General features: G+C 44.8%; 1 protein-coding gene across 6 annotated transcripts in view; it reads right to left on the minus strand.

The window, feature by feature from the left end:
- Positions 1 to 16682, minus strand: part of CHD9 (chromodomain helicase DNA binding protein 9) — a 267201-nt gene that overhangs the window by 128197 nt on the left and 122322 nt on the right. For 2 of the 6 annotated variants that reach the window (XM_073659348.1, XM_073659347.1), the window contains exon 1: positions 8017 to 8148. The exons of 3 other annotated variants lie outside the window; for them this stretch is intronic. In XM_073659348.1, coding sequence (XP_073515449.1) covers positions 8017 to 8046 — 30 coding nt within the window. In that variant the 5' untranslated portion in view covers positions 8047 to 8148. Of the gene's footprint in view, positions 1 to 7773; positions 7941 to 8016; positions 8149 to 16682 lie in introns of those variants that run through there. One more of the 6 variants, XM_073659350.1, reaches the window with a different exon arrangement.

A 16682-nucleotide genomic window follows, 5' to 3' on the forward strand; every position in this document is an offset into this window, starting at 1 on the left:
TATCACCCCATTCCTGGTCCTACTTCTCTTGGACCAAGGCAACAAGACAGAAGTTATACCTTTAATGCAACAGTACCGCAATGAAGCCTTGCAGAACCTGAAACAGAATTAAAGGGACTGTCCATTTAACCCTGCTGTTCTGTTAAAAATGACCGAATTTGAAATTTGATATTTTTTTTAAATATTCATTATGCGGTTCTGAAACTTGTAATAATTGACTTTTCCTCATTTGAGGGGTTCTTACTATGGGTATATTTTTTTGTTTACTTTTTGCTCCACATTATTTTTACACTTGTACTGTTCAATGACCGATAGCCTTTTATACTAATCTCCAGCCATTTTTTTAGTAAAATATAGGAGTTATAATCTCATTTTGGACTATATATTGCATCTACTACTATTTATCAATTTATCTAGGTCTGTTTGACAAATGTGTTTGTTTTACTGTGGGCTATCTTATGCTAAAGGGTGGTGGTAGGTGCCCGTTCAGACAGTATATTCCAAGTGAGCCTGCAAAGGACGGCATCAAAACATGGACTCTGTGCGACAGCAAAAGTTCATAGGCTGTAAACGCTCAGGTATACAAAGGAAAAGACACTGGAGAAAAAGCTGAAAAAAATCAAGGTATGGGAGTAGTTTTAGATTTGACACACGGACTCAAAGGACAAAATGTTACATGTGACAATTTTTTCACATTATACCAACTGGGGCAGATGTCGCTGAAAAGAAAAATTACCATGCTGGGTACAGTTAGAAAAAAAAGCCAGAACTGCCGCAAGGTATCCTCAGTAAGAGAGACGTTTATAGTTCTATGTTTTATTTTACTAAGGATACAACAGTAGTTTCTTACGTTCCCAAAAAACACAAGCAGGTCATTCTGATGAGCACAATGCACCATGATAGTGCAATCAGTAATCGAGACGACAGAAAGCCAGACATGATTTTACATTACAAAGCCATAAAAGGGGGAGCTGAAACTCTAGATCAACTCATAGGCACTTACACCTGTAAACGCAAAACAAATCGGTGGCCAATGGTTGGTTTTTACAACATTCTTGATGTGTTGGCATACAATGCATTTGTGTTATGGCGTGAAATACACAAAAATTGGAACAAAAATAAACTATATAAAAGAAGAATTTTTATAGAGGAGTTGGGAAAATCACTTGTTAGCCCATATATCAAAGAAAGAAAAGTAACACCCAGAGATGATGGAGCGGTAGCCATTGTCCACAGGATCCAACAGCATGCTAAAGAAAGTGAACCAATGCCTTCCACCACCACTGCTACGATACCCACGGCCTCCACCGCCACAGCTACGATACCCATGGCCTCCATCGCCACTGCTACGATACCCACGGCCTCCACCGGCACTACTTCGATACCCACGGCCTCCACCGGCACAGCTACGATACCCATGGCCTCCACTGCCACTGCTACGATACCCACGGCCTCCACCGCCACTGCTACGATACCCATGGCCTCCACCGCCACTGCTACGATACCCACGGCTTCCACTGGCACTGCTACGATACCCACGGCTTCCACTGGCACTGCTACGATACCCACCGCCTCCACCGCCACTGCTACGATACCCACGGCTTCCACCGTCGCTGCTACGATACCCACAGCCTCCACCGCCACTGCTACGATACCCACGGTCTCCACTGCTACGATACCCACAGCCTCCACCGCCACTGCTACGATACCCACGGCCTCCAGCGGCACAGCTACGATACCCACGGCCTCCACTGCCACTGCTACAATACCCACGGCCTCCACCGCCACTGCTATGATACCCACGGCCTCCACCGCCACTGCTACGATACCCACGGCTTCCACTGGCACTGCTACGATACCCACGGCCTCCACCGGCACTGCTACGATACCCACGGCCTCCACCGCCACTGCTACGATACCCACGGCTTCCACCGCCGCTGCTATGATACCCACAGCCTCCACCGCCACGATACCTACGGTCTCCACCGCCACTGCTACGATACCCACAGCCTCCACCGCCACTGCTACGATACCCACAGTCTCCACCGCCACTGCTACGATACCCACGGCCTCCACCAGCAACGCAACCAGCCTAAAACAGAAACGATGCGCCTTCTGTCCAACATCGAGTAATCACAAAACAAATGGGATATGTTGCAGTTGTGCAAAGTACTTATGCAAAAGACATGTAAATTATACTTGTGACGAATGCAAACAGTAAATTTAGCACCGTGAACCTTATTTACCATTTTATATAGAAAAAAATGAACTTTATTTTTTTTTTCCTGAAAAAAATATATTTACATACAGTTTGATGTTATTAGTTATAGTTTACACTTATATAAACAATATTTTTTATGTGCAATATGCATGAATATTGCAAGAAGGCCATGTAACATTTTTTGATACAAAAAAAATAAAAATTAAGTTTTTGATTTCATTTATCATTTGTTTATGAACAACCATGTTCACATACAGTATAATAATGATTAAATTAGCTAAAAATCAAGACTTTAATAGGTCCGGTCAAAAATGACCAGAACATTATAAGTGTATAGTAGACCTGAACAGAACAGCAGGGTTAATAAAAAAATACCTTTACATGTGTTCATAATGATCATAAAGGACTTATTAATATACTTGTATCTACAAAGGTGTCCCAATCTCCATCTACCAGCCTTGGTCTTCCACTTGCAGCCCAGTGCTGGTTGACTGCTTATTTCTAAGGCTAAGCCAGTCCCTTCCCTTTCCTCTGGACACTCCATCAGCCCCGACCACACACATATCTGACAATGGAGGAAAGTGAAGGGCTGTGTCTGATAGCAAAGAATCAGGAAACACTTTAAAATAACAGCAAATTGATACGCTCTTCATAATCATATTATGATCAGATCTAATGCTAGTTTTTTGTTAGGTGGACAACCCATTCAAATATCTGCAAATGTTCTGATCCCTACGCATTACATGATAATATGCTTACAGTAAGACATACAATGGATATAAATGGAACAGGGAGGTCAGTAAAGATTACACATTTGTTATTAAAAATGTAAGACATTTGGGTAGACTGTCTATGGAGAATATTTTTTCCTATGCTCACAATTTATTATCGTTTAGCAGGGCGATATTAAAGCATTGTCTGTATTACCCATTTACAGAGGGGGATGGAGAATATTAAAACCATTAATCCACGATTTCACATTGGAGCCTCATTGTGTAAACTAAAGTAAATCTACAGCATTCTCCACCCTTCTGTTATCTCCTATGAAAGAGGGGGGATGAAGCTATATTAAAACCAATCATTTAGTATTTTATTGCAAAGTTGCACTGCACAAATACATGCGCACATCCGTTCAAAGCCTCGGAGACACATAAATATTGGACCGGCATTTGCCAGCGCTTGGCAAGTTTATTACAGCAGTATGTGCCAAAGTGAAACAGGGATAATGTAAATGGCGTCTGCGGTCCAAGGACGGCTACATAGCTAAGATCACACTAATGCTCTGCTGTCTTATAGCAAAAAAAAAATGGTCACGAGCCCATTGTGTGAGAATATTCACTAATGGCCAACAGTAGCCCATCCCCACAAAATCCACTGACCCGTAACATTAGTGGCATATAGACCACCGCTGCCCACTTTAGGGATGAGCAGGAGTCAGATGCCAATCATGTCGTCACAATGGTACGTTTGGGACTGCAGCGCCTGTTGGACTGGTTTTGTCCAATCCACTGTACACTCACCAATAATTTTCCGCAGCACCACCTGGTCCCGCTAGTCTCTACTTCCTTACTCCCGTCTCAACGCACTGAAGTGGTAGGAAACGCCCACTTGGTCAATCACCAGGGAGTAGCTGAGCGTGCATTTCTGCCTTTTCGGGTGTTGGACAGTAGGACTGAAAAGCATCAGAACAGAAGCTTCAAGAGGGTCGTTGAGTTTATCACTTCCTTTACCAATGTGTGCTTCTAAAAATAATTTTTATCTACCACCCAAACCTTGTAATGGAGAAGACAACTCGGCCCTCCTGGATCTGGGTCACTTGTTACATAGCAGTGGTAGTAGGGAAGATGCCTGAACCTCACCAAGACGTGGAATGAAAACCAATGGTGGACAAATTTCAGCATAAGAGCCAGAATTAGCATTCCATGACTGTCACGCCAGGTTTGGGAAAGACTTAGTGCAACACAGAGGGAAAAGGGAGCCCAGACTCTTGGGAAAGGGGGAAATGGAGACCGCCTAGTCTGGTCTAGCGTCACCCTCTCAATTACCGTCCCTATATTGGCTCTTCAGCAAATCGCCGCATGTGTGCCTCCCCCTGCTCTCCCTGGTGTATGGCTATGGCTAGGGATGGGAGGAGATGAGCACTAGTCAACCTCCACTAAACTCTATAGACAACAAGGGTAGACAAAATAGGGGAAATGGCTTAGCTTTAGATGAACTCCAAATAAGCACAAGGCCTCATGCTCCAATGGACGAAGTTCTGCTCCTGCTAAGCTTCACAAGTAGAAATGGATATAGCCGGCGACTCCCTCTCAGACACACCAGGTATATATATACCCAGGCCAGAGAGCTAATTAGCAAGAGAGAGGTAGCCGCTCGGTCTTAAAGACAGCCTCTTATCTAAGAAACTGTCTGCAATGCTAAACGTAGAGATCTCCTGCAACCAACTGCAGGACGACTGTCTGTCACCTCTGACACACCCGTGACAATGACTCCATAGTTTCCTCAACAAAACACCCCAATTGGCTCTAACCCATCACCCTTGTCAAACAGCTGACTTTTCTGGGTACGCCATAGTCTATGAGACACTTTTCTGCAATAGGCTCTCTAGGAAAAAGTGAAGTATAAAATGGCGACCATTTCTATGAATGGCTGTCCTTGAAATAAGACAGGATGGGTCCTCTGGAATAGGAGCTTTCCTGTCTTGTCATCATAACCCCCTTAAACAAAAATGTTCTTCTGTGTAGAAAACATCTTACAGTGAAATAATGACACTATCACTAGTGCGACTGTCCTCACACTCACTCCTCAGGAAATAGTGAAATGGGAAAAAAATACAATCTGACATATCTGGTATAACTTTTTAAAACATTTTCCAAAAAGTGAACTGGGCAAACTTATGTAGCATGCTCAGACACATCTGCCCACTGATTATTTTGGTACCAAAAAATATAAAAATGAAAAAAAAACACCCTAAAAGATTAATTTTCAAAACACACAAAACAATTCTTAAAGAGTGCATACATCAGACCTAAAAGTATCCACACCACCTCTTTAGATATTGTCATAATGCCACATGTACAGTTGTGGACAAAAAGTTTTAAGACTGACAAAAATTTTGGTTTTCAGAAAGTTTGCAGCTTCATTTTTATAGTGGCAATTTTCATTAACTGTAAATTGTTATGAAGAGTGATCAGAGTTATTGCAAAAAAATGCTGTCATTCCTTACCATGAAAATTTACTTAATCGCAAAAAAGCATTCCCACTAAATTTCAGCTCTGTTAGAACATGACCTGCTCATATATTATTTCAGTGATCTTTTTGTTAGCTCAGGAAATAAGTGTTAATGAGGACAAGGCAACTGATACAAATCTGTCAGCATGACAAAGTGCTAAGAGCAGACTGGTTGCTTTAAAAGGGGACTGGTGCTTGAAATCATTGTCCTCTTCTGTTAATCATAGTTACCTCCAGTGAAACACAAACAGTCATCATTGCACTGTATCAAAAGGGCTTTACAGGCAGGGACATTGCTTCTTGTAAGATTGCCTTTAAATCAACCATTTTCATGATATGATCATCAAGAACTTCAAATTGAGGTTCAATTGCTTTAAAAAAGGCTTCAGAGCACCCAAGAAGGTCCAGCAAGTGCCAGGACTGTCTCCCAAAGAGGACTCAGCTATGAGATCAGTTGAACACCAGTGTAGAGCTTGCTCAGGAATGGCAGCAGTCAGGTGTCAGAGTATATGCACACACTGTGATGAAAATGCTTTTAGAGGCTGATCATGATGTCAAGAAGGGTAGCAAAAAGAATACTTTTCTGCAAGAAAAACAAAAAGGACAGTCTGACATTCTGGAGGAGGCAGAGCCTTTAGAAGACTTGGGTAAAGTTATTTTTCCTGATGAAGCCCCTTCAGACGGTTTATAAAATGATTGTCCGGAGAAGAGAAGAGCACTACCATGAGTCCTGTGTCATGCCAACAGTAAAGCATTCTGAGACCGTTAATGTGTGGGGGCTTTTCATCCATGGAGGGGCTCACCCATAATTTTGCCTAAGAACACGGCCATGAATAAAGAATGGGATCTAACCATCCTCTAAGAGCAACTTCTCCCAACAAGACAGGAGCATTTTGATAATAAACACTGCTTTTTCCAGCATGATGGTGACCATGTCACAAGGCAAAGTGATAAATAAGTGTCTCAGTGAACAAAATATTGACATTGTGGATTTATTGCCAAAAAACTTCCCAAGACTCAATCCCATTGGGAACCTGTGGTCAATCCTCAAAAAGCAGGAGGACGAACAAAAACACAGAAATTGTGATAAACTCCAAGCCCTGATTAGGCAAGAATGGGCAGTCATCAGTCAGGATCTGGCCCAGAATATGCCAGGGTGAAGGGTCAGCGTGGAAATATTGAGTCTTTATAGAAACTTCATGTATTTTTCAATAAAAGTTGAAAAAAAACCCATAGGAAATGCAGATAATTAATTTTAGATTAGGACAATCACGAGAAAAAAAACGAACATTTCAAGATATGTTGGTAACATTTCTTAGAAATATATCTAAAAATACATATAAAAAAACTGAAAATATATATATACACACCATATATAAGAAAAAATAATATATATGAAAATTATATGAAAAAAAATCTATATATGAATATAAATATATATATGTAAATAAATGTATAAATATATATATATAAATATTTATGAATAAATAATAATATATGTAAATAAATATATAAAAATAATATATATATAGATATATATCTATATCTATATATATCTATATATATATCTATATATATATATATATATATATATATATATATATATATATATATAGATAGATAGATATCTATCTCCTATTCTGGGTAACCCTGCATAACATAAGTTTTTCGAATTCATGGTTGGCCATGTCTATTGGACAGATGAATGATGCTTACTGTATGGCACCAGGATAAGACCCCGGACACAATCTTAGCCAGCACGTGTCACTTTAGAGTCGTCAGCACTGTGACAGCTGAAAGTAAGCTCCTGTGCGGTGGTCTGCATCTGTGCCCCTCATCTGATCATACATGACGTATCATGCACTATTATTAACTATTCAGTTGACATCAGCGAGTGTGAAGACTATTCTGATTCTTCAAGGATTTACATGTACTAAATACAGAAATCAGAGCAAGAACAATGATCCTATGAATATACGCTAAGGGTATATACACATACATACACGCCCACACAGATAACCAGGCTCCGTCCGGCACCCCCTGCTTATTCCAGCCAATAATTTCTGCTCGGTTGCAGTCTGATGGAGAACGCATAATCTACGCAGCTTAATGTACAAAACAATGATTATCGGCCGCAGCCGCATCCAAGGCTCGTCCTCAAACTTGCAATATCTGACTGTAGACCCGTAACGACAAAAACATTCATATTTGGATTTTTTTTTTCTATAAAGAAAAAAATATATATATCCCCCACCATCCCATTGCACAGACTAGGAAGGAGGGGGCAGGCTTTTCGGAAATCCCACTTGGCACTTTCTCACCTAGCTCGGAGCTCCCATGGGCAGTCCATAGGGGTATCCACAAGCATCCTGATTCCCTAGGGCAGCGAGCGCCACCGAGTCTTGCGGCAAGGATAAAAAGAGAGTGCTGCGGTTAAAGGGCCTGCAGCCTGAGTCAGGGAACTACAGCAGGCACCACCGGCTTAAGATGGCGATGGAGCAAGGCCAGTTACACGGGAGGTTAGACAGCCCCCTCCTCTCGCTCTCATTCAGCCTCTCACTTACCCTTCCTCTTGGCCTCTTCGCTGAAGACATTCTTAATCTCCAAGGTTTTTTTTTTTCCTCTCTGCACCCCCCCTCCCCTCCTTCAAAAAAAGTAACCCCCCTCCCAGCAAAAAAGCCTTCAGAAGCCAGGGAGGACCAGGCTTCTCCCATTCAGGAGCATCACCCTTACACAGCAACTATACATTGTGTATCCTGAATGTTATTATATTTTTTTTCTTCCTCCTGATGAAGCCTGAAGAGGGGGATGGAAGAAAGGAGGGAGAGGGGGGATTCCGCTCTGTGTCTGGATATAGGCAGAAGCTGCTGAGAAAACCAGCTATAAAAAAAAAAAAGGAGAAAAATTAAAGCTCTGTAGCCTCAAAATGCATCAGCATGAATATTAGAGATGCCGATAAAAAAAGAAAAAAAAAAAATAATATATACACAGAGCACAGCACAATATGTGAGCGGCCAGCAGAGGGCGATGAGCAACATCATTTTATTCTGCCAGGATCCGAAGTTTAACACCTTCACTGCCTCAGGTCCATTTATACTTAAAGGCATAGCAACAAGAACGAGAAATATAAAACAGACAGATACAGATATGTATGAGATATTCTGTAGACACGCAGGATTCTGTGGTTTTGCCACCATCTACTGTTATATATAGTGAATACTCTGCTGTCGTAGTCCTGAGACTTCCAGGATGCTCCTGGGAATGGGGAAGACATCCCGACTCCCAGAGGAGCTGTAAAATCTCCCAGACCTTCAATTGTATCCGTGCCATCAGGATTCGGACATAGATGGAAGCGGTGAGACACCAGCTCCCTTCTCCACCATGGGCAGCATTAGACCTGCGGCCGGCCAGAGCTGCAGAATGTGCAGATATTAGGTGGTTAGGTGATTGTGCCACCTCTGCAGGACCAGAGCCTGCAGGGAGAAGGAGCAGGAGACCATCACCGCCATAATGGCTGTTATTATGTGGAGGTACAGAGGGAGCACTGTTATTATGTGGAGGCACAGAGGGAGCACTGTTATTATGTGGAGGCACAGAGAGAACACTGTTATTATGTGGAGGTACAGAGGGAGCACTGTTATTATGTGGAGGTACAGAGGGAGCACTGTTATTATGTGGAGGTACAGAGGGAGCACTGTTATCATATGGAGGTACAGAGGGAGCACTGTTATTATGTGGAGGTACAGAGGGAGCACTGTTATTATGTGGAGGTACAGAGGGAGCACTGTTATTGTGTGGAGGCACAGAGGGAGCACTGTTATTGTGTGGAGGCACAGAGGGAGCACTGTTATTATGTGGAGGTACAGAGGGAGCACTGTTATTATGTGGAGGCACAAAGGGAGCACTGTTATTATGTGGAGGCACAGAGAGAACACTGTTATTATGTGGAGGTACAGAGGGAGCACTGTTATGTGGAGGTACAGAGGGAGCACTGTTATTATGTGGAGGTACAGAGGGAGCACTGTTATCATATGGAGGTACAGAGGGAGCACTGTTATTATGTGGAGGTACAGAGGGAGCACTGTTATTATGTGGAGGTACAGAGGGAGCACTGTTATTGTGTGGAGGCACAGAGGGAGCACTGTTATTGTGTGGAGGCACAGAGGGAGCACTGTTATTATGTGGAGGTACAGAGGGAGCACTGTTATTATGTGGAGGCACAGAGGGAGCACTGTTATTATGTGGAGGCACAGAGGGAGCACTGTTATTATGTGGAGGTACAGAGGGAGCACTGTTATTATGTAGAGGCACAGAGGGAGCACTGTTATTATGTGGAGGTACAGAGGGAGCACTGTTATTATGTGGAGGTACAGAGGGAGCACTGTTATTATGTGGAGGTACAGAGGGAGCACTGTTATTATGTGGAGGTACAGAGGGAGCACTGTTATCTTATGGAGGTACAGAGGGAGCACTGTTATTATGTGGAGGTACAGAGGGAGCACTGTTACCATATGGAGGCACAGAGGGAGCACTGTTATCATATGGAGGTACAGAGGGAGCACTGTTATTATGTGGAGGTACAGAGGGAGCACTGTTATTATGTGGAGGCACAGAGGGAGCACTGTTATTATGTGGAAGTACAGAGGGAGCACTGTTATTATGTGGAGACACAGAGGGAGCACTATTATTATGTGGAGGCACAGAGGGAGCACTGTTATTATGTGGAGGCACAGAGGGAGCACTGTTATTATGTGGAGGTACAGAGGGAGCACTGTTATTATGTGGAGGCACAGAGGGAGCACTATTATTATGTGGAGGCACAGAGGGAGCACTGTTATTATGTGGAGGCACAGAGGGAGCACTGTTATTATGTGGAAGTACAGAGGGAGCACTGTTATAATGTGGAGGTACAGAGGGAGCACTGTTATTATGTGGAGGCACAGAGGGAGCACTATTATTATGTGGAGGCACAGAGGGAGCACTGTTATTATGTGGAGGCACAGAGGGAGCACTGTTATTATGTGGAAGTACAGAGGGAGCACTGTTATAATGTGGAGGTACAGAGGGAGCACTGTTATTATGTGGAGGCACAGAGGGAGCACTATTATTATGTGGAGGCACAGAGGGAGCACTGTTATTATGTGGAGGCACAGAGGGAGCACTGTTATTATGTGGAGGTACAGAGGGAGCACTGTTATTATGTGGAGGTACAGAGGGAGAACTGTTATTATGTGGAGGTACAGAGGGAGCACTGTTATTATGTGGAGGCACAGAGGGAGCACTGTTATTATGTGGAGGCACAGAGGGAGCACTGTTATTATGTGGAGGTACAGAGGGAGCACTGTTATTATGTGGAGGCACAGAGGGAGCACTGTTATTATGTGGAGGTACAGAGGGAGCACTGTTATTATGTGGAGGTACAGAGGGAGCACTGTTATTATGTGGAGGCACAGAGGGAGCACTGTTATTATGTGGAAGTACAGAGGGAGCACTGTTATTATGTGGAGGCACAGAGGGAGCACTGTTATTATGTGGAAGTACAGAGGGAGCACTGTTATTATGTGGAGGTACAGAGGGAGCACTGTTATTATGTGGAGGCACAGAGGGAGCACTATTATTATGTGGAGGCACAGAGGGAGCACTGTTATTATGTGGAGGCACAGAGGGAGCACTGTTATTATGTGGAGGCACAGAGGGAGCACTGTTATTATGTGGAGGCACAGAAGGAGCACTGTTATTATGTGGAGGTACAAAGGGAGCACTGTTATTATATGGGGGTACAGAGGGAGCACTGTTATTATGTGGAGGTACAGAGGGAGCACTGTTATCATGTGGAGGTACAGAGGGAGCACTGTTATTATGTGGAGGTACAGAGGGAGCACTGTTATTATGTGGAGGCACAGAGGGAGCACTGTTATTATGTGGAGGTACAGAGGGAGCACTGTTATTATGTGGAGGCACAGAGGGAGCACTGTTATTATGTGGAGGTACAGAGGGAGCACTGTTATTATGTGGAGGTACAAAGGGAGCACTGTTATTATATGGGGGTACAGAGGGAGCACTGTTATTATGTGGAGGTACAGAGGGAGCACTGTCATTATGTGGAGGTACAGAGGGAGCACTGTTATGTGGAGGCACAGAGGGAGCAAGGTTATTATGTGGAGGCACAGAGGGAACACTGTTATTATGTGGAGGCACAGAGAGAGCACTGTTATCATATGGAGGCACAGAGGGAGTACTGTTACCATATGGAGGCACAGAGGGAACACTGTTATTATGTGGAGGTACAGAGGGAGCACTGTTATTATGTGGAGGTACAGAGGGAGCATTGTTATTATGTGGAGGCACGGAGGGAGCACTGTTACCATATGGAGGCACAGAGAAAGCACTGTTATTATGTGGAGGTACAGAGGGAGCACTGTTATTATGTGGAGGTACAGAGGGAGCACTGTTATTATGTGGAGGCACAGAGGGAGCACTGTTATTATGTGGAGGTACAGAGGGAGCACTGTTATTATGTGGAGGCACAGAGGGAACACTGTTATTATGTGGAGGCACAGAGGGAGCACTGTTATTATGTGGAGGTACAAAGGGAGCACTGTTATTATATGGGGGTACAGAGGGAGCACTGTTATTATGTGGAGGTGCAGAGGGAGCACTGTCATTATGTGGAGGTACAGAGGGAGCACTGTTATGTGGAGGCACAGAGGGAGCAAGGTTATTATGTGGAGGCACAGAGGGAACACTGTTATTATGTGGAGGCACAGAGAGAGCACTGTTATCATATGGAGGCACAGAGGGAGTACTGTTACCATATGGAGGCACAGAGGGAACACTGTTATTATGTGGAGGTACAGAGGGAGCACTGTTATTATGTGGAGGTACAGAGGGAGCATTGTTATTATGTGGAGGCACGGAGGGAGCACTGTTACCATATGGAGGCACAGAGAAAGCACTGTTATTATGTGGAGGTACAGAGGGAGCACTGTTATTATGTGGAGGTACAGAGGGAGCACTGTTATTATGTGGAGGTACAGAGGGAGCACTGTTATCATATGGAGGTACAGAGGGAGCACTGTTATTATGTGGAGGTACAGAGGGAGCACTGTTACCATATGGAGGCACAGAGGGAGCACTGTTATCATATGGAGGTACAGAGGGAGCACTGTTATAATGTGGAGGTACAGAGGGAGCACTGTTATTATGTGGAGGTACAGAGGGAGCACTGTTATTATGTGGAGGTACAGAGGGAGCACTGTTATTATGTGGAGGTACAGAGGGAGCACTGTTATTATGTGGAGGTACAGAGGGAGCACTGTTATTATGTGGAGGTACAGAGGGAGCACTGTTATTATGTGGAGGCACAGAGGGAGCACTGTTATTATGTGGAGGCACAGAGGGAGCACTGTTATTATGTGGAGGTACAGAGGGAGCACTGTTATTATGTGGAGGTACAGAGGGAGCACTGTTATTATGTGGAGGCACAGAGGGAGCACTGTTATTATGTGGAAGTACAGAGGGAGCACTGTTATTATGTGGAGGCACAGAGGGAGCACTATTATTATGTGGAGGCACAGAGGGAGCACTGTTATTATGTGGAGGCACAGAGGGAGCACTGTTATTATGTGGAGGTACAGAGGGAGCACTGTTATGTGGAGGCACAGAGGGAGCACTATTATTATGTGGAGGCACAGAGGGAGCACTGTTATTATGTGGAGGCACAGAGGGAGCACTGTTATTATGTGGAAGTACAGAGGGAGCACTGTTATTATGTGGAGGTACAGAGGGAGCACTGTTATTATGTGGAGGCACAGAGGGAGCACTATTATTATGTGGAGGCACAGAGGGAGCACTGTTATTATGTGGAGGCACAGAGGGAGCACTGTTATTATGTGGAAGTACAGAGGGAGCACTGTTATAATGTGGAGGTACAGAGGGAGCACTGTTATTATGTGGAGGCACAGAGGGAGCACTGTTATTATGTGGAGGCACAGAGGGAGCACTGTTATTATGTGGAGGTACAGAGGGAGCACTGTTATTATGTGGAGGTACAGAGGGAGCACTGTTATTATGTGGAGGTACAGAGGGAGCACTGTTATTATGTGGAGGTACAGAGGGAGAACTGTTATTATGTGGAGGTACAGAGGGAGCACTGTTATTATGTGGAGGCACAGAGGGAGCACTGTTATTATGTGGAGGCACAGAGGGAGCACTGTTATTATGTGGAGGTACAGAGGGAGCACTGTTATTATGTGGAGGTACAGAGGGAGCACTGTTATTATGTGGAGGCACAGAGGGAGCACTGTTATTATGTGGAGGCAGAGAGGGAGCACTGTTATTATGTGGAGGTACAGAGGGAGCACGTATTTGGAGGCACAGAGGGAGCACTGTTATGTGGAGGCACAGAGGGAGCACTGTTATTATGTGGTGGTACAGAGGGAGCACAGTTACCATATGGAGGCACAGAGGGAGCACTGTTATCATATGGAGGCACAAAGGGAGCACTGTTATTATGTGGAGGCACAGAGGGAGCACTGTTATTATGTGGAGATACAGAGGGAGCACTGTTATTATGTGGAGGTACAGAGGGAGCACTGTTATTATGTGGAGGCACAGAGGGAGCACTATTATCATGTGGAGGTATACAGGGAGCACTGTTATAATGTGGAGGTATAGAGGGAGCACTGTTACAATGTGGAGGTACAGAGGGAGCACTGTTACCATATGGAGGCACAGAGGGAGCTCTGCTACCATATGGAGGCACAGAGGGAGCACTGTTACCATAGGGAGGCACAGATGGAGAACTGTTATCATGTGGAGGCACAGAGGGAGCACTGTTATCATGTGGAGGCACAGAGGGAGCACTGTTATCATGTGGAGGCACAGAGGGAGCACTGTTAAGTGGAGGTACAAAGGGAGCACTGTTACCATATTGAAGCACAGAGGGAGCACTGTTATTATGTGGAGGCACAGAGGGAGCACTCTTATCATGTGGAGGCACAGAGGGAGCACTGTTACCATATGGAAGCACGGAGGGAGCACTGTTATCATGTGGAGGCACAGAGGGAGCACTGTTATTATGTGGAGGCACAAAGGGAGCACTGTTATTCTATGGAGGTACAGAGGGAGCACTGTTATCATGTGGAGGCACAGAGGGAGCATTGTTATTATGTGGAGGCACAGAGGGAGCACTGTTATTATGTAGAGGCACAGAGGGAACACTGTTATTATGTGGAGGTACAGAGGGAGCACTGTTATTATGTGGAGGTACAAAGGGAGCACTGTTATTATATGGGGGTACAGAGGGAACACTGTTATTATGTGGAGGTACAGAGGGAGCACTGTTATTATGTGGAGGCACAGAGGGAACACTGTTATTATGTGGAGGTATAAAGGGAGCACTGTTATTATGTGGAGGTACAGAGGGAGCACTGTTATTATGTGGAGGCACAGAGGGAGCACGGTTATTATGTGGAGGCACAGAGGGAACACTTATTATGTGGAGGCACAGAGGGAGCACTGTTATAATATGGAGGCACAGAGGGAGTACTGTTACCATATGGAGGCACAGAGGGAACACTGTTATTATGTGGAGGTACAGAGGGAGCACTGTTATTATGTGGAGGTACAGAGGGAGCACTGTTATCATGTGGAGGCACGGAGGGAGCAATGTTACCATATGGAGGCACAGAGAAAGCACTGTTATTATGTGGAGGTACAGAGGGAGCACTGTTATTATGTGGAGGTACAGAGGGAGCACTGTTATGTGGAGGAACAGAGGGAGCACTGTTATTATGTGGAGGCACAGAGGGAGCACTGTTACCATATGGAGGCACAGAGGGAGAACTGTTATTATGTGGAGGTACAGAGGGAGCACTGTTATGTGGAGGTACAGAGGGAGCACTATTATCATGTGGAGGTATAGAGGGAGCACTGTTATAATGTGGAGGTAATGAGGGAGCACTGTTATTATGTGGAGGTACAGAGGGAGCACTGTTACCATAGGGAGGCACAGATGGAGAACTGTTATCATGTGGAGGCACAGAGGGAGCACTGTTATTATGTGGAGGCAGAGAGGGAGCACTGTTATTATGTGGAGGTATAGAGGGAGCACTGTTATTATGTGGAGGTACAGAGGGAGCACTGTTACCATAGGGAGGCACAGATGGAGAACTGTTATCATGTGGAGGGACAGAGGGAGCACTGTTATCATGTGGAGGCACAGAGGGAGCACTGTTATCATGTGGAGGCACAGAGGGAGCACTGTTACGTGGAGGTACAAAGAGAGCACTGTTACCATATTGAAGCACAGAGGGAGCACTGTTATTATGTGGAGGCACAGAGGGAGCACTCTTATCATGTGGAGGCACAGAGGGAGCACTCTTATCATGTGGAGGCACATAGGGAGCACTGTTATCATATGGAGGCACAGAGGGAGCACTGTAATCATGTGGAGGCACAGAGGGAGCACTGTTACCATATGGAAGCACAGAGGGAGCACTGTTATCATGTGGAGGCACAGAGGGAGCACTGCTATTATGTGGAGGCACAAAGGGAGCACTGTTATTCTATGGAGGTACAGAGGGAGCACTGTTATTATGTGGAGGTACAGAGGGAGCACTGTTATTATGTGGAGGTACAGAGGGAGCACTGTTATTATGTGGAGGTACAAAGGGAGCACTGTTATTATAAGGGGGTACAGACGGAGCACTCTTATCATGTGGAGGCACATAGGGAGCACTGTTACCATATGGAGGCACAGAGGGAGCACTGTAGTCATGTGGAGGCACAGAGGGAGCATTGTTATTATGTGGAGGCACAGAGGGAGCACTGTTATTATGTGGAGGCACAGAGAGAACACTGTTATTATGTGGAGGTACAGAGGGAGCACTGTTATTATGTGGAGGTACAGAGGGAGCACTGTTATTATGTGGAGGTACAAAGGGATCACTGTTATTATATGGGGGTACAGAGGGAACACTGTTATTATGTGGAGGTACAGAGGGAGCACTGTTATTATGTGGAGGCACAGAGGGAACACTGTTATTATGTGGAGGTACAGAGGGAGCACTGTTATTATGTGGAGGTACAGAGGGAGCACTGTTATTATGTGGAGGCACAGAGGGAGCACGGTTATTATGTGGAGGCACAGAGGGAACACTGTTATTATGTGGAGGCACAGAGGGAGCACGGTTATCATATGGAGGCACAGAGGGAGCACTGTTACCAT

This window comes from Phyllobates terribilis, unplaced genomic scaffold (assembly GCF_046119375.1).
Source record: "Phyllobates terribilis strain yellow unplaced genomic scaffold, ASM4611937v1 Scaffold_13__5_contigs__length_258822181, whole genome shotgun sequence".
Taxonomy (NCBI): domain Eukaryota; kingdom Metazoa; phylum Chordata; class Amphibia; order Anura; family Dendrobatidae; genus Phyllobates; species Phyllobates terribilis.